General features: G+C 44.4%; 1 protein-coding gene across 1 annotated transcript in view; it reads left to right on the forward strand.

The window, feature by feature from the left end:
* LOC138259204 (galactosylgalactosylxylosylprotein 3-beta-glucuronosyltransferase 1-like) overlaps positions 1–18,096 on the forward strand; it is a 277,956-nt gene that overhangs the window by 84,647 nt on the left and 175,213 nt on the right. The window contains exon 2 of the mRNA XM_069206774.1: positions 10,914–11,293. Coding sequence (XP_069062875.1) covers positions 10,914–11,293 — 380 coding nt within the window. The remainder of the gene's footprint in view (positions 1–10,913; positions 11,294–18,096) is intronic.

Genomic DNA, 18,096 nt, shown 5'->3' on the forward strand with positions numbered 1-18,096 from the left:
GGGACCACCACTCTCCTGGATGCCTTTGGTTAGAGGTCCCTGGCCTCTGTGTACAGCAAGCCATTCTCCCAATAAATCCTTTGAGTGCCACTGATATCTCCCTCTTCTTGTCTGGCAGCTTGCTGCCTGAGGCTCTCAAGAGCAGGGCACCTCATTTAGTCTTGGCAAATTTCCTCTCTGGAGGGTCCCCCTGCACTGAGAAGTTCTGGCAGGTCAGGCCAGGCTTCTTCAGTTGCAGTTCCCTCCTCAGGCCGCATGGTCTCACCCTGGGGTGAGTTCTCTCCCTGAGCCTGTTTAGACTTAGAGGCTGAGTCAGCAGTCCCCTTGCCCTTTCTCTTGCCCTTAACATGCTAGGCCAAAGTTTCAGGCTCTAGCTCTTTACCTTAACCCTGTTGTGCAGCCTGTGCCAGAGTTGTCACACGTACCCACCCACCCAGGAAGACCCAGCGTCTCTGCATGAGCCCTCTTTTCTTCTTCTGCCCATGCAGAAGTCTCCAGATCACTGCCTAGCAGACACTCTACTTGTATGGAAGGAGATACAACAACCTTCATTTGGCTAATAACTCCTTCCCACTCTACATTCATCAAAGCCATTGGATGAAGCTTAGTCTTGTTGCTAGCATTGGTAATCAGTTGACTGGCACCAGGGATCATTTGGTCTAGGGAAGCCAGCTTGGCTGTCAGCGTGGTGACACTGGCACCTGTATCCCTCAGAGCCTCGGTCCCATTGATTCTCGGCCTTTTCCTGCACTTCTCCAAGCTTGGAGGTAAGACTGCCAAGGTTTCAATGTCCATCCCTCCCAGGGAAACCAAGGTAGCCTCAGTGTGACCTCTGGCTTTTCCACTCTACCAGGACTGAGCTCCCACTTTTTCTCCCATTTCAATACTAACAACACCCTTGGACTGCCCCTCATTGGAGTACTTCTTGGCACAAACTGAATCACCCCTCTTGTACCCTGGCTGCTGAAAGTCAAATCACGCCCCATCCTTCTTGGGAACCCAGTTTTGCCCCTGAAACCTCTTTCCTTTGGACTGAGAAGAGTCTCAGGCCCACCTTTCTTAGTGTTCTTTTGGGGGCCTTGAGAGGACTCTTTCTTTTTACTCTTATCAGTGCTTTTCCCACTTCCACTGTTGAGAAGTCAGAGCACACGTCTTGGAGTCACCTCCACTATGGGCCTTTTTCTGGGTAACCCTTGACCTGACTCATTTCTCAGCTATCATCCTCATCCTCATATCTACTAGATGCTGTTGCAATTTCTCTGTATAATAATTAGTTAAGATGTGCTCCTTCATCAAAAGATTTTACAGCACTTCAGAGGTGTCTACCTTATTAACCTTGATCAAGCTTTCTAGTGCCTTGACTGAGTATTCAACAAATCTACCCAAGTTTGGTCTGGACCTTTTCCCTAAACTTGACTCTGCACTCCTCTGTGTTGAGTTCAAGCCCTTCTTTGAGGGTCTCTTTCATGTGGGGATAGGACTCAGCCACTTCCTCAGGAAGAGCCAGAAGGCCATCTCTGCCCTTAGGTGAGAATAACTCCCAAAATAGAGAGCCCCAGTGTTGTGTACATACCTTTCTCATTCTGCAACACCCCTCAAAGGCGGCAAACCATTTGTCAATGTCATCTCCTGCAGTGTATATGGAGACAATCTCATTGGAGACTTTAGGGTCACAAGAACCCCTACTTTCCCTATTTATTTTGCTGCCACCATCTTTGGGGACTAATCCTAGTGTATCCTTTCTCTCCTCCATGGCGAGCCTCATCTCTTCCAGCTCAAGCCTCCTCTCCGCCAGGTAGAGTTACTGAAGCCTGTTCTTAAGAGTCCTACCCATCCTTCCAGTGGGCCGGGGGCTACGAGAGTGACTCTGGTCACTTCCTGCTGGTGAAGGTGGTCTGGGGAAGGGTGGAGGATCATGGTCCTCACCTCTTTCCCCTTCACCTACTGGGGCCAGTGCGTTTCCTCCCAAGTCTATAGGTTCTTCTTCTTCTGAGGAAGCCTCTTCCCTAACTCTGTTTTCCTCAAATGAGGTGAGAGCCTCTATGAGGACATCTCTTTTGGCAGTAGCCCTAAAGCCAATGCCCCTACTTTTTCACAAAGCCTTCAGATCACTGATCTTGAGAATGGAGAGGATAAGTTGATCGAGACTCAGGAAATTCTCCACTGGTTAAGTACTTTTTAAAACTATTTAAAATGCTTTTATCTAACTACTTTTTGAACTTTTAAAACTATTGGAATGGGAATGTAACACAGGGCTCTAGCAATTCCAATCAAACTTGATTTTTTAAAAAAATCTAAAATTGCTTTTTGGGTCAAAGGACAATTGAGGATTTCTCGTGTACCCAAAAAAGTGGTGACGTAAAACACAAGTTCAAGATCCGCACCCCGGAAACACCAGTGTAACAATGTTGCAGTATTATGTGGCATGACTGGGGAGTCTTACCACATAATACTAGTGCATTACCTAGAAGTGGATATCGAGTTCACACTAGTAGACTTTAGCTCTTTGCCACTCTACCAGGTCTGAGCTATGGTTTACTAGTGTGAACCCGAGGTCCCCTTCTGTGTTACATGCTAGTGTTACATGGTAAGACTTCCCACTCATGCCATATAATGCTGCCACCTTGCTACAACCTTCTTACTTCTTTGTTTCAGTTTATGGTGCACACACACGGTTGTCATTGCATATACCTACTCCCCAAACAGTAAACAATGAGATCATATTGTCCCCATTGTGGACGTTACATTTCTTTCTTGCAATATATGTGGTCTGCACAAGGGCAAACAAGTTCTACAATACTTGGCTAGGCATGACGTGCAGTTGCCTTTTCAATAGAAGACACACCTTCCCCCCAGGGATCCTACACATTTGCTTCAACATGGGGACCACACCACTACTTTTCTTGCTATAGCACATTTTCGTGAGGGGGTCTGTACTTTAATTCATAAAAGCCTTCCTTTTCATCCCTCCTCAGTTCTGCTGGTTGATGAGGGCAAATATGTCCCCATCACAGAGTCCTTGGTGAGCCATAGGTTTAAATTGGACAATATTTATGCTCCTAATGTGGACACACCTGATTTCTTATCCACTTTGTTGAACCCCTGGGTCAAATGGAGTGCGATCACATGGTACTAGGTCAAGACCTTACCCTCCTCCTTGATCCCCAGTAGGTTGTTGGTTGATTTCAATAAGAAGACATTGGCCATGGTCCTCTTAAATCAACTTTCTCTCCTAAGGGAGCAGGTTGTCTCTCCTGTCCAATCGGTCTTTGTTCCCCACTGCTGTACGTCCCTGAACTTGTGAAATGTCTTCTCAGTCCTCAACCACATTTCCCCTGTGGCCATGGCCTTACTTCATGCTGATATGGCCTTCAATTGATTGGAATGGCCCTTTCTGCATGCTAAACTACTCAAGCTAGACATACCATATAATTTCATTTCTTTGCTCATGCTTTTATACTCTCAGCCGACTCTGAACCAACGGATCATTGACACCCTTCTTTGCCGTGACGAGGGGAACTCATCAGGGCTGCCCTGTCCCCTCTCTCTTTATCATTGCAATGGACCACTAAGTGTGAGATCTCCAAGTAAAACACTTGAAACGCAGACTGCAATTTTAATACAGGCCATTACTTCTCTCTCTACATGCCAGTGATATCCTGATCTTTACACAACACCCCTCAGAAAACCTTCTACCCATCCTTTGCGAGATAATCAATTTTGGGTTGTTTTCCAGACTTCAAATCAACTGGTCTAAATCAGACATGTTTCCTCTCGCTGCTGCTACCACCCCCTTTCAGAGCTCTCTATGGCTGGCAGCATCACCATAATAAAAATGGTTAATCTGGCCCAGTTTTCATATGTTTTATTAAACATTACTATTCCTCCTACTAATTCCTTTTTTGCTACGCTGCAGAGCCTTCTACTAAAACTGATTTGGGTAGACCAGTGATTCCTTGTTGGCTGGGCCATGCCTGGGTTACCATATGAGCCGGGCGGATTTGGCGTCCCACACCTACAACTATATATCTTAACAGCACAATGCCAGTTTGCATACCACTGGTTCCATGCTGATGCTCAAACTACATATGTAAATCCTGAAACTGCCCTGCCCGCCCCTACGCCCATTGCCTCCCTTCTCACCACTAGTCTTCCATTAGACTCTAGGGATATTCAGCCTATATCCACCACTACCTGGGTGTGGAGGAAGTTATTGAGACTCCTAAGGGGTGACCTCCGCTATTCCTCACTGTTGCACTTAGCATCCATTCCCTTGCTACCCATTACGTGTGAACAATTAGTACAATGTACTCTCACATGACACTCACTATGTACTTTTGGTGATCTTTTCCCAGCGAGACACATGATAGATATATCTGATAAGAGCCACCTTCCCACTGCCACTTATATGGATTGTTTTCTAATGCGGCGCATTCAGAGTGTGTTGACTTCTTTGATTGCTGAAGAAAATGGAAGGCGACTGATCTCCAAACTCTATCATGCAAGCATTGCCCTCCTCAACCCGCAAGATGAGAAACTTCGTAGGGCTTTGGATGCTGATCTAGGATGCCAATTATGGACACGTTTGTCTAACCCAACCATCACCACAAACATACATTACAAATTTCTGTGCAGAGCATATATCACACCTAGCTTCCTGACGCACCTAAACACCTCAAAATCTTCCACCTGCCCCATATGTCACAGTCCTGATGCTGATTTCGCCCATTTGCCATGGGCATGCACCCATGTAGTGCCTTTCTGGCAAGCTGTCTACAATCTGATAATTCATATGATAGATCTGGATCTTTCTCCGGATCCCTTCGATGCTTTGCTGAGATATGTGTGAGATATTCCAAAGTCAGTTTGTCGCTATACAGCCATTGCATTATTACTGGCTTAGCGTGAAATAGCGCTCCATTAGGGTGCCAGACACTCCCCTTCCACCAAGTCCTGGCTTGGTAGCCTGGTCTTCTTTGATATTACCAGTGAATTATACGTGACTTTACTGCCCTCACTTCTATGCCTAAGAACATATGGCAACCACTTTGTACCTATCTTTTGATGGTAGGGGACACTAGCCAATTCCTGTAACCTATCATGACCTACTGTCACTTATCCCGGGATCTCCTGATTCCTTCCTAATTTTCGCACCCCCCTCCTTTACCTTTCCCTCCTCTCCTCCAGAATCTCTTACATTGTGAGCCATTAGTCTCCATTATCTTAGCTGCTCACTGGATGTCTCTGATCATGAATCGCTCTGTAAGTTTAGCTGTTTTATAAAACTATACATCACTGAATATGTACTATATTGTTCTATACTTGTACCTTGTTTATACCTTGCTGTGCAAAAGTCAGCTGATTTTTGTGTCTGTTACTTTTGAAAACAAATGAATAAAGATGTTTAAAACATTGGTATATGGCATACCCACAATTTATAGCATAGATTAGATCGCATGACAACAAATGTGCATCAATCAGTTTTTGTAAAACACAACTACTCAGCTGTGAGGGTCTCAAGCCACTGGTGGTGGGTCTGTGCCTCATTCGAAAAGCCAGGTCTTGAGGTTCTTCCTGAAGATAGAGAGTAATGGGCTCTGTCTGAGTTGCATGGGCAGGTTGTTCCAGCTCTTTGTTGTGAGGTAGGAGAAAGATCTTCCTCCGGCAGTGGTTTTCCACATGTGTGGGATGGTGGGAGGAGCGGAGGTGTCTGGGGTTATAGAAGGTGTCTGGGGTTATAGAAGATAGGACAGTTCGATGTTGTGAAGGGCCTTCTAGGTGTGGGTGAGTAGTTTAAAGCTGATTCGCTTCTCCACTGGGAGCCAAAGGAGGTTCCTCAGGCTATGGGAGGTGTGTACCTGTTGAGGGGTGTTCAGGACGAGTCTGGCGGTGGCATTATGGATGAGTTTTAGATTTTTGGGTGTTCTTTCCTGTGGTAGAGTGTGTTGCCATAGTTGAGCTTGCTTGTGACTAAGGCATGAGTGACTATCTTGTGGCAATTGTCAGGGAACCATTTGAAGATTTTGCAGAGTTGGGGGAGGGTTTACCAGGAGGAAGAGGTGACTGTGCTTACCTGTCGGGTCATCGTGAGGGAAGAGTCGAGGATGATTCCTAGGTTGCAGGCATGGTCAGTCGACGTAGAGAGGGTGCTGAGTGATGTGGGCTACCAGGAGTCATCCCAGGCTGAAGATGAGTTTCTGAAGATGATGAGCTCGGTCTTGTCTGAGATGAGCTTGAGGCAGCTCTACCTCATCCAAGCGGCGATGACTTCCATTCCGGTCTGAAAGTTCTGCTGTGAGAAATATGATGAGTTGTGTGTCATCTGCGTATGACACGATGTTCATTCCGTGGCCTCTGATGATGGCTGCAAGTGGGGTAGATGTTGAAGCGTGTTGGACTCATGGAGGATCCCTGAGGGACTCCGCAGCTGATTTCTGCTGGTTTGGATATGAAGGGTGGAAGCCTCACTCTGTAGTCTTCTGGTGAGGACAAAGCGAACCCATTGCAGAGCTTTTCCACGGATTCCTGCGTCGTGGAGTCCGGTGCATATGGTGCTGTGGGAGACCGTGTCGAAGACTGCTGAAAGGTCGAGGAGTATGAGTGCTGTGGTGTGGCCACAGTCGAGGACAGTGCGGACGTCATCAGTGGCTGCAAGAATAGCTGTCTCCGTGCTGTGGTTGCTGAGGAGGCCAGACTAAGATTTATCTAGTGAGTTGTTGTCCCCAATGAATTGTCGCTGCTGTGTGTTTATGGACTTTTCCAGGACTTTGGCTAGATGCACTGGAAATTCTTCAGTTCTGATGGGTCGGTGTGGGTTATTTCAGGAGGGGCGGACTTCGGCGTGTTTCCTGTCTTCAGGGAGGGAGGCTGGTTTGATAGAGCAGTTCAGCGTCTTGTGGAGTTTGGGAGCAATGGATGCACTGGCTTTATTGTAGACGTGGTGGGGGCAGGGGTCCGTGGGAGCTCCGGAATGAATGCTGTTCATGATGATTTCACTCTCATCTGCGGTGAGAGTGGACCAGCTGTGGACGGTCAGAGTGGGCTCTGGGGGGCTAGGTTAGTCACAGGGGCCAGTGCTGGATGGGTTTCACAGGAGAAAGCTGTCATAGATGTCTTTAATCTTACGGTGAAAAAAGTAGCCAGTTTGATACATAGGTCTCATGACAGGGGGGATGTTGGTGGCTTCAGAAGGTGTACTGGTGAACTCATTGGTTATCATGAAGAGTTCTCTGGTTTTGTGCAGGGAGGCATTGATGCGTTCACGGAGTGCAGCTTTCATTGCATTATTGATGCGTCGGTGATAGGTGGTGGTGGCTGTCCTGAAGAAGGCAAGGTCTTTGGTGGTTTTGCTGTTTCTCCATTTCTTCTATAAATGCCTGCAGGTGCATTTGGGTTCTTGGAGTTCGGTGGTGGACCAGCTGGCTTTCTTTGGGATGTGCTTGACCGAAGTCGTTCAGAGGGGGAGGCTAAAGAGTTGGGGCATTCGGTGATCCAGGAGTTGAGGTTGCCTGCTGCGATGTTGGCGCCGTCATTGGGGACTGAGGTAATTTGGCAAGGGTTGTGTTGAGTTGCTTGTTGGTGATCTTGTTCCATTTCCTGTGGGGAGCCCTGGGGACGAGGAGACGGATGTTGGGTGTGTTAGCACGTCAGAGCCTTGATAAGTAAACTTACAAGGAAACACGCCTAGGTCGACAAACCTTTGGACCACGTTCGGGGTCTTCCCAGTACGAGATGTCTTTTTGGCATCACAAATCAATAGATCATTAGCCCAATCAATATTCTCAGTGGCTAATCAATAAGATTTAATAAGAATCAATAAGTTAAACACACCATTACCTTTCAGCCATGAATAACACAACAAGTTAGTTAAGTGTTAGGATAATTATTTCCCTATCGGTTACAATCTAATGTCATCTCTGTTAATCTCAATAGCAATAAACCTCATTAGAACTCTTCTAATTAGCAATTTAGAACACAATTAATCAATGCATAGAGAATACTCTTTCAGTAATTGGGCACATCATTAATGTGAAGCAACTTAGCAAAGTCTTGGTAATACATGATTCAACAAAGCAAGAACCCAGTCATTTGTCTATTTGCATAAGATATTTGTGAACACCTAACTAACCTCAAATTAGCATTAGCATGTTGGGCTTCATGCAAAACATTTTAGAAACACAAATTTAGAAAACATCTGTACTATGGCCTCTATCAAAATAGCAGTTGGTACCTAGAAAGGAAAGGCAAACAATTTCAATTTTGTATTAGATAGTTACCAATCCAACAGATCAGCAAACAGCGTCAGTCTTCGGCCTCTGGACATCAGTCGATTCACCATCAGCAGAGATAGAATGGGGCAAAGTCTCAATATAGTATAGCTACGGAATGAACTCTCTTCCCTCATATGGAGGAGAAGTTAGCATCAAGCAAAGAATGGGCAAAGGATGGTTCAAAGTATCAGGACAAAGCAAAAGAGTGAAAAATCTCTGTGAAGTAAGTGAAGTCTAAAAGTCTCTGCGCCTCTCTCTCTCGGAAGGAAGGAAGGAAAAGGACCCCTTCTTCTTCTTGGGTCTCCGTTAAATCAAAACCACCTAATTAGTCCATAACTCCCTATTGGATAATAATTGGTGCATCATTATCTCTGTCCAATAATTCTTTACACAACTTGCCAGAATTTTCCACAAACCACAGTTCTCATGTCTCTGATTGGTCCATGTTATTGACGTCTTCATCTGTTGGAATGTCAGGTAGGAAAAGTTACAATTTACGCTCCAGTCAGTGTCTCCATTGTTTTCTCTTCCTACAGCTAACCTTGCATCTGTTACAAATTACACTGTTGCATTCAGCAAGAACGTCTCCTTGAGCAAGTCAGTTCTCATGAGAAAGAATTTACTACGGCTACTCACATGTTCATGTTCTTCAAGAAAACAGCATATTACACGTTAAAAAAATACAGTTTAATACGAAACCAGGCAGCTAGGCCCAGACCCTCACAAAGCTAAGGCCTATCAATTAATAAGCAACTCCTTACTACATAACTCTAATTATGATATGCTAATACAAATTCAAAACATTTTTGCATAACAATTAACAAGATTTCATTCGGTTTCGTATACATTGGTAGCCACCACCCGTTGGCACATTTCAAACGCATGCATTATTTTCTATGTTAACACATTTTCTATGCAGCTTCATCACATAATAAATTGCAAGCTTTTCATGTTAATATTGTTTTAAAAGACACACTCCAACAGGTGCAGTGATGGCGAAGTGTAGGCAGTGATGTTCTGTCCAGTCCGGGGTGGAGGTAGTCTTGACAATGATCCTGTTGCTTGCGGAGAAAATTGGTTGAGTGTGTGTCCCATGGAATGCATGGGTGTGGTGATCAGTTGTCTGATGCCGAGGGTGGCGAGGTTGTCGAGTAGGAATGTGGTGTTTCAGTCGTTGCGGTCCTTGAGGTGTTATTTCAGGTCTTCCAGAAGGAGGTAGTCAGTGGGTGCGAGGGCTTGGGGGACAGCGATGTCTACAAGCCAGCGTCGATGAAGGCTAGGGCAGGGCAGTCTGTAGATCAGGGTGCAGTGGAAGGAGGAGTTGTGAGTGGCGTCGATCAAGAAGTGTGGGTGTGCCATTGTGATGCAGGGTTCCTCTGTGTTAGAGTGAGGACTTGTGTACGATGGCCAGTCCTACACGCGGACAGGAGTCCCGGTCCATCCGTAGGAAGTTGTAGCCATCCAGGATCGCAATGGCGATGTCTAGTCCGGAGGTAGGGTTGGTCCAGGTCTCAGTTAGGAATGCGAAGACTGGACAGGCGGAGTTGATCAGGTCCCAAAGCTCGGTAGTGTGCTTATAGAGGGAGTATATGTTCAGAAGGAGGCAGTTGATGAGGTTGTGGCGGGCGTCGGTGGTTTCAGGTTTGGGGTGCTCCAGTTGTTTGTTGTGGCTGAAGCTGTGGTTGCAGTTCCGCCAGGAGAATGGTCTGTGGGTGTCCTTAGGAAATGCGGTGCAGCAGGTGCAGAGACATCCGGTGTGCAAGCAATGGAGGGTCTTGGCGTCATATTGGAGGGTTGCCGGGGAATGGCTCATCGCAGATCCAGGGATCCTGTGGCTTGACCCGCTCCAGGCATCGACAGGTGCAGACGGGCTTGCCTTTGGCACGACAGCAGTGCACCCACTGCATGCGTCCACTGGGCATCTGCGCAGCGGCCGCCATAAAGAAGGTGTGGGAGGTGTTAGGGGTCACTGAGCTGGAAAGTGGGGGGCCAGGAGATGCAGTGCTGGGAGGGGTGGGGCCCAGGGGCAGCAGTGGCAGGGGAAACACTAGAGCGCTGGGGGCAACTGGGCAGAGGAGTGGCAAAAAGGGACAAAAAACGAGGGGCACAGAGCAGAGCAGAGCTGGCAGGAAGGAGAGGCACAAAGGAGGAAAGTAGCAGGCAGAAGCAGGCAGGCAAAAGCGGTGCCGCAGCACATTACTTATGAGCTAGTCACTTTCCACTGGATCACAAGGGATGAGGTGCAGGCGGGCCTGCGGGTGGAGGGTGGCCTCGAACCAGGTCTCAGGAAGGGCTCAGAAGGATCGAAGGCAGCAGCAGACTGTGGCGCTGCGCTGGGCAGCGATGCTCACGCTGTCAGAGGACAGTAAGAGAATCGCCACTTCATCTTCCTAACAATTAAATATCAATGTAATATAGGTAAGTTTAGTTAATACAGTGAGGTACACAACATGGGAGTGAAGTTAATATTACATGGTGCATGGCAATGGAGTGCTAGGTGATGTACTGGATGCAGGTCAATATTACTGAATATCGACCTCACTATAGTGTCACTGGATGACATCTAAGCACTTGCACGTCAAACTATTACAAGGGAAACTAATTTTGTAAGTAACATATTTTACTCTGATTTTGCCTTTTTAGGTCTTGATACAGCCCATCATGAAAGTGCCCCACTGCAGACCATTTTCGCCATAACGCCAACATATGCTCGTCTGGTACAGAAAGCAGAGCTAACCCGGCTTGCTCATACTTTTCTTCACCTGAAAGGGTTTCATTGGATTGTCATTGAAGATGCTTACAATAAGACACAACTTGTGACCTTGTTTCTCAAAAACTGTGGGATTCAATATACCCATTTATGGGCAAAGTCGGAGAAAGGGGAGCATATAAATAAAGGTGCCCGACAAAGAAACAAAGGATTATCCTGGTTGAGGGAACAATTCACTCTGAACGAAACAATAAAAGGAGTTGTTTATTTTGCAGATGACGATAACGTATATAGCTTGCAACTATTTGAAGAGGTGAGGTGTGCCTTTCATTCACTCAAGTTTTTCTTTAATTCCAATATGGTTGCAATCAATTGATGTTTTTTATTACAAAATGATTTGCTGTGGTATAGGTAATATTAGCATTTGCATATTTCACTTGTACCATTAGTTTGGTACCATTCCAAATTTAAATGGAGTGGGACTGAGCTTGAAAGCAAATTTTTTTAACCCTGTGACATCACTGGAAGTGACAGCAACTCTGTGTGGAACTGAATAATCCATTGGACAGTTAGAAATGGAATAGTTATAAGACACACTTATGGCAGCACTTGGACTGTTTTAACTACTTCCACTTGCGCCATGGAAGGTCTTATTCTGCTCTCTCCCATGTAGCCCAGACACTTATCTCTTTCCAATAGTAAGTAAAAAGCTGTTGTAAAAAACAAAAGCACCCTGCATATGTATTACTGACTTCTCCACTGATTATGTATCACAATAACGTAGCTCACTGACCCATGTTTTTCATTGCATCCTTGTAAGAAATTAGGGTCATATTTAAGAGTCCCTAGCACCTCCTTGCATCACATTAGCGTAATTTTGTACGCTAATGTGGCCGAACGAGGCTCAAAATGGCACACCATATTTGCAAAGTGGCGCAATGCATGCACTGCGCCACTTTGTAACCCTGGGCCAGGCATTATGTATACAAAGGGGGAGTTCCCCTGCTGGGGGGCTGAAAAATGACACAAAGAAATCTAAGAGATTTCTTAGCGTTATTTTTTTCAGCACTTTTAATGTCTACTCAGGGCAGTCATAAAAAAGGAGGCACACCATTAACTCAATGGGCTTTGCAGGATTAGCGTCAACATGTTTTATGTTAATCCTGCAAAGCTCTGGACTTGTGTAAAAAATGATGAACTATTTATTCACTTATATTGTCATTTAGTGATACTTACTAGTTCAGAATGCAAGATTTTTAGCACAACTACGGCATTTGCATTTGTAGTGATTTGCAGTGATTGTCCCTCTGCGTGCTCACGTTTATGTGTGTGACTAGACTTAAATAAGATACAGAGGAAGGCATCATCACACCCTAAAAAACATGATTTTCTTCTTATCGTTTTTAGGCGCCTATATGATTATTCCTCACTCAGGTAGGACTTGGGTTTTTTTGTTTAAAGATTAGGGTATGACATGAGTACACCTCTCCAACTAAGGACCCTTAGCCATGAAAAATGCCCCAGACCAGGATAGGCTCATAGAGAGGTCAGAAAGTGTTAGCTTTTTAAGACGGCTTGAGTCATTACCCTCATTTTCCATCTTCACTTTCTTTGTAATCATATCTACGGACAGCACTATTAAAGGTAACATTTACTGGTGGACTTTAAGGTATTTTAACTGATCTGGATCCCACCTTTTGTCCTGTAGCCTTTATATAAGAACTCTATCAGGTGGAGGTTTACCGAGAGGTTAAGTGCGCCCTGGTGGCACTGTCCTACCAGAGTGGGGAAAGGTGGTCAATGAGGAAGCATGACATAACTAAGTATGTGAGACCACGTCTTCCATAAAGAAAAATCTTCTTTCTGTCTGAAAATCAAGCGTTTACATCCAAACCAGTATTTGGAGGAAGATGGTTACAACCAAAGAGGTGACAACGGTAAATTAATCTCTATTTCCCACCACACTTACTGTGCTTACTTATTTTGACTAAGGGGGAAGTGTGGTGTTTGGGTACCTCTCCTCTCTCTGGGTTACCTGGTCTCAGCTTACCTTAGGGTTTTGAAGAAAATATGAGAAAAAGTCCAGGAGAAGGTAGAGTTCAGCGGGGCAAGGCAGCAGTCTATGTCTAAAGAGGAGTCATTGTCACAGGGGAAGGCTAATTGACCTCTTGGTGAAGCTGTCGATGATGACCAGAGAAAGCTCTGATCAGAAGAATTCAGATTTCCAGGCAAAGGAGTTCGTTGTTGTCAATGAGTAGTCTGTCGCCCCTTAGCCGGGTGGAGATTTTCATCTTTGGACTTAGACAACATTTTGGAAGACCTCCAGAAGGACGAAGCTGCAAACTGTAGCTTCACAAGGGCTCCACGAGGCCGGATGCCATTGCTCCGCGATCCACCTGAACAGAATTAGCTGCTGCAGAGAAGAACGTAGCAGGAGCTACCTCTACTGGCAATGCACCTTGGGCTAATTGTCTGGCATGTAAATGCCGGTCTTCTGTTGATTCTTCTGCCACTTTTTGAGGAAATTTTTTCTAAGTCATACATTTTTGGGATAGGCGGAGCGGCATCTCTAAGACCACGTCCAAGGGTCTAGGACCTGGGGATGGGCGGCACCACTTTGGTGGTTATGGCTCACTGCAGCAGAGGCCAGGTGCTGAGTTAAAGGTCTCTGGAGCTTGTTATATTCCTGTAGCTCACACAGGAGGCCAGTCAACTAAAGCTTAGAGTAACTCTCACATTCCTGGGTTCAAAGAGAAGGTCCTTTCTCCTGCAAGCAGCAAAGCAGGCCTCAAGCAGCAGGACAGTTCTCTGAAGAACAAAGGAGGCCTCAAGCAGTAGGGCGGCCCTCTGGTACCAGCAGGGCAGTCTTCTGAAGATCAAACCAGGCATCAAGCTTTAGGGCTATGCTCTGGGGTACAAGGCAGGCATCCGGAAGTCTTCCACAAGTTCAGAAGTGTACTGAAGAACGGTTCAGGAGGTCCAATATTTATCCCTGGCAGCAGCCTTTGAACTGGGTGTAATAACCTGGCTACCCCCCACATCTGGTTCTGGAAAGTTCTTTCCTTCCACTGCCAGGGTGATAGTGACAAATTACAAATTACTGGTGCCAGGTTCTTTTATGTGTGTGCTGGAAGCAGCCTTTTGAAATGTCTATCTTGCCAACATTAGGTTCCCCTTTGTCTCACTTTTTGGGTGAAATACACAAAGGCCAACACCTAAACTATTAGCTGTCATGTGCCCCAGGACACAGGCAACAGGCACCAAATGGTTAGGATATGAAACTGCCAACTTTCTAAAAGTGGAATTTTCAGAATTGTGACTTAAAATCCAACTTTACCATTCGAAAGGATTTTAAATGACAGTTCTTTTCATCCAAACATGACATTCCTAATCAATTGTTAGCACTTATTAAATGTAATAAGTTAAACCAATGATATTCAATGGGAGAGATAGGCATTACAGTAGTGAAAAACTACTATGGAAGTTTTTCACTGCCAGGATATGTAGATCTTAAAAGCATGTCCTACTTTTTAAATCGCCCTATGGGCTGTTCAGGCCCTACATTGGGGTGACATATGTATTAAAAAGAAGGTTTAGGCCTGGCAAAATGTTTAATTTGCAAGGTTCTATTGGCATTTTAAAACTGCACTACAGGTTGCAATGACAGGCCTGAGATATGTTTTAAAGTGCTACTTTAGTGGATGGCACAATGAGTGCTACAGGCCCACTAGTAGCATTTAATTTATATCTCTGGGTACTTTGTAGAACCATCTACTAAGGACTTCAAAGTAAATTAAATGTGCCAATCAGGAGAATGCCATTTTTAGGAGGGAGGGTGCACAAGCACTTTAGCATTGGTTTGCAGTGGTAAAATGCATAGTCCTACTGCCCACAAAAACTAAGTTCAGAAAACAGGAGGGGTGAAGGCAAAATGTTTGGGGTGACTGTGCACCGAGGGCAAGTCCAACAATCTTTTTTCTAACTACATTTATATTTATGTAGCAAGAAAAACAATCTCAACAATATTACAATCATGATTTAGAGCTACAATCAGTTTATTCTGTGAAAAGAACCAAGCAGTGGACGGACAGAAAAGAAAAGGAAGGAAGCTAGACAATTCATTCGTCCCAGCATTTCCAAATTTGGAAAAATCTAATTAAGAATCCAGTTCAATTGCATACAAGTTTGCACATGTTTTTACCCTCCACATTTTTGTGAACCCTTGACTGAGAGTAGTAACTTACCTAGATTTCAATTTTTTGTTGCTCAACAGACTCTCAAAATGCTGTGACCTTATACAAAATAGAGTGCCATAGCCATCAGGAACCAACTTCAAATTTCATTGAAGAATTACCAGAAAGATCTCCTCCAAGAAAGTATCCAATGAAATGCAAGTAAAACCCATATGGAGCCAAGTGACGTTTTCGTTCCTACACCTAAAACAAGCTGGCACGACTCTCTGATTCAACTTGTTAATGAGTAGCGGTGTATAGTACAGCATCCATCTGCTGAAGGACATTCTCTTTTAAGTAAAACAGAAAACCATGGCACATCTCAAGGTCACAGTAAAAGCCATTTATTCCTTGGTGATTGTAGCAAGAGAGTTGGTGAAAGAAAACAGCCGACACGTGTTTCGTCACACTCCTAGATTCCACTGTGTCATTTTTGCGGTCCCCATAACGGGGGAAAGCCTCTCTTGCATACATTCTGCCTGGTGCAGGAATAATGTGGCGCAAGGGGTTACAAAGTGGTACAATGCATGCATGGCGCCGCTTTGTAAATATGGTGTGGCAAATTTGGCCTTGTTCGGCCACATTAGGATCATAAAGAATGATGTGAATGTGGTTCAAGGAGGCGCTAGGCCCTCTTAAACCTGGGCCTTAAGGCTATTTCACTGATTAATAATGAAAGCACTTACAGGTAGCCCTAAAGATGTGCAGTTAACTAGATTCAAGGGTAGGTGCAATCTGGGCACATCAAACTCCTGCTTGATCCTAATAAAACCTATCGTTTTCTTCAGGATCTAATTGCAATGACTGATGCTTGATACGAGGTTTCCTCTCATACCAGATAAGATGCTGTAATTCTGATTCAATAGGATCAAAAAGGATGGCTGCAGCATAATCATAGCATTTGTGAAAAAAACAAAAAAAACAAAGGAATTATATTCTTTTTTACCAATGTGATTCAACCAATAAGTCATTGGTAATGTCTGCCACGGGTTTAATAATTTAAACACCTTCGCTAAAATGGAAACATATTCAAAGAAAACAGAGCATTGAAGTCAGATGTGACAATTACACCCAAATATCTGATTGGGTACGTGGGTGATTAACGCATCTGCATTAGTGCCGGAAGAACTTCCAAAGTATATTTGAACAGCAGAACATGTGGCTTATAGTTATTGATTCTTTACCACAACCCACAAATCCGCGAATTCTTCGATTTTGAAGACTTCATTTTCAATATTCCTTTTCTCTGCTTCCAGATATAATATCATGTTATCTTCAAATAATTTCAGTTCGGCTGCTCCAGTAGGCGGATGAAGAATACTGAAATCTTGATGAATGGCGCAAGTTAGTGGATTGATAAACAAAGAAGACATATTAGGGGACAAGTGGCAACCTTGTCGGTACCCCTGCTTGTAGTGATTCGTCCGACTAGTTTAGAACTTATTATTATTTGTGCTGCAGCATTTTTATACAGATTTCTTAATAGATGTACGAAGCCGGATGGAAATTTAAATCTAATGAGGATAGTGAACCGCACTTCCCTCTGGAGCAGGTCGAAGGCTTTTTCCGGGCCTAACATAAAAATTGCCACCTTAGTCTTGTTAGTAGAATAAAAATCAATTGCCTGCGTTAAAATTTGGTGTTAATGGAACTCGACTTGCCTGGTAAAATCTATTTTGATCAATATTAATCAAAGCTTGGGCCAATGGGGCAAGTTGGTTTGCCAAGAATTTACTACAAACTTGTAACCGCTATTTAATAAAATTATCAGGCGATAGGAATTTGAATCGGTAGAGGGATTACATTTAAAAAAAAAACTAACTATAACAGCCTCAGTGAATGAATTAGGAATGTCATTGCTTGTAAGAATTTTATTAAACTAAGTGGCCAAAAATGTACTTAATTAGTGAAAAAAGGTTTTATAAACCTTAGTAGGGGAAGAATTAATCACGTTTTCTACTTGCAAAAGTATTTGATGCAACAATGGATGCTTGATGATCCTGAGACAAGAATGGCAGATAAATACCACCCAGACAACCGTAGATTCTGTGGGTCAGAATATAGTTTTGCATAATGTTGAACAAAAACTGTGTTTTCTGATTCAGAGTAACTACTTTACCCATTTCTCAATCAAAAATCGATTTTATTGAATTATGGTTGGTTTTTTTGCCTTACTGACCAAGCTAAAGAGTTACCCATATGCTCACTTTCCTCATAACTTTCTTGTGAATATGTATTTTGACATTTCGGATGTCATGATGTAACTCCCACTTAGCTACCAAGGTTTTCTTTAAAGCGAAAGCCAAGGCTGCCTGATTTATTACCAAGTGCAGGTAATTAAGCCTCACTTTTGTTTGCTGTGTTTGTTTTGCTTGAAAATAAATCACCTTGGGCCAGATGTACAAAGTGTTTTGCATGGTGCAAACAGCGAGGCTCATTCCCATTTTGTGAGTCGGTAACCTGGTTACCAACTCGCAAAATGGGAATGCGACTCGCAAATAGGAAGGGGTGTTCCCCTTCTTATTTGCGATTCGCATTGCAATTCGCAGTTAGCACCCATTACAAATGGGTGCTAACCCATTCGCAGATGGGATGAGGTCCCCATGGGACCCCTTCTCCCTTGTGAATGGCTCTGAAAATATTTTTTCAGAGCAGGCAGTGGTCTAAGGGACCACGACCTACTCTGAAAAAATGAAACAAAAAAGTTTTGTTTTCTCGAGTGTATTGCAACTCGTTTTCCTTCAAGGAAAACGGGCTGCAGTACAAAAAAAAAACTGCTTTATAAAAAAGCAGTCACAGACATGGTGGTCTGCTGTCTCCAGCAGGCCACCATCCCTGTGAGTGCAGCGAATCGCAAGGGGGTTGCAAATTGCGACCCACCTCA

This window comes from Pleurodeles waltl, chromosome 9 (genome assembly GCF_031143425.1).
Source record: "Pleurodeles waltl isolate 20211129_DDA chromosome 9, aPleWal1.hap1.20221129, whole genome shotgun sequence".
Lineage (NCBI taxonomy): Eukaryota > Metazoa > Chordata > Amphibia > Caudata > Salamandridae > Pleurodeles > Pleurodeles waltl.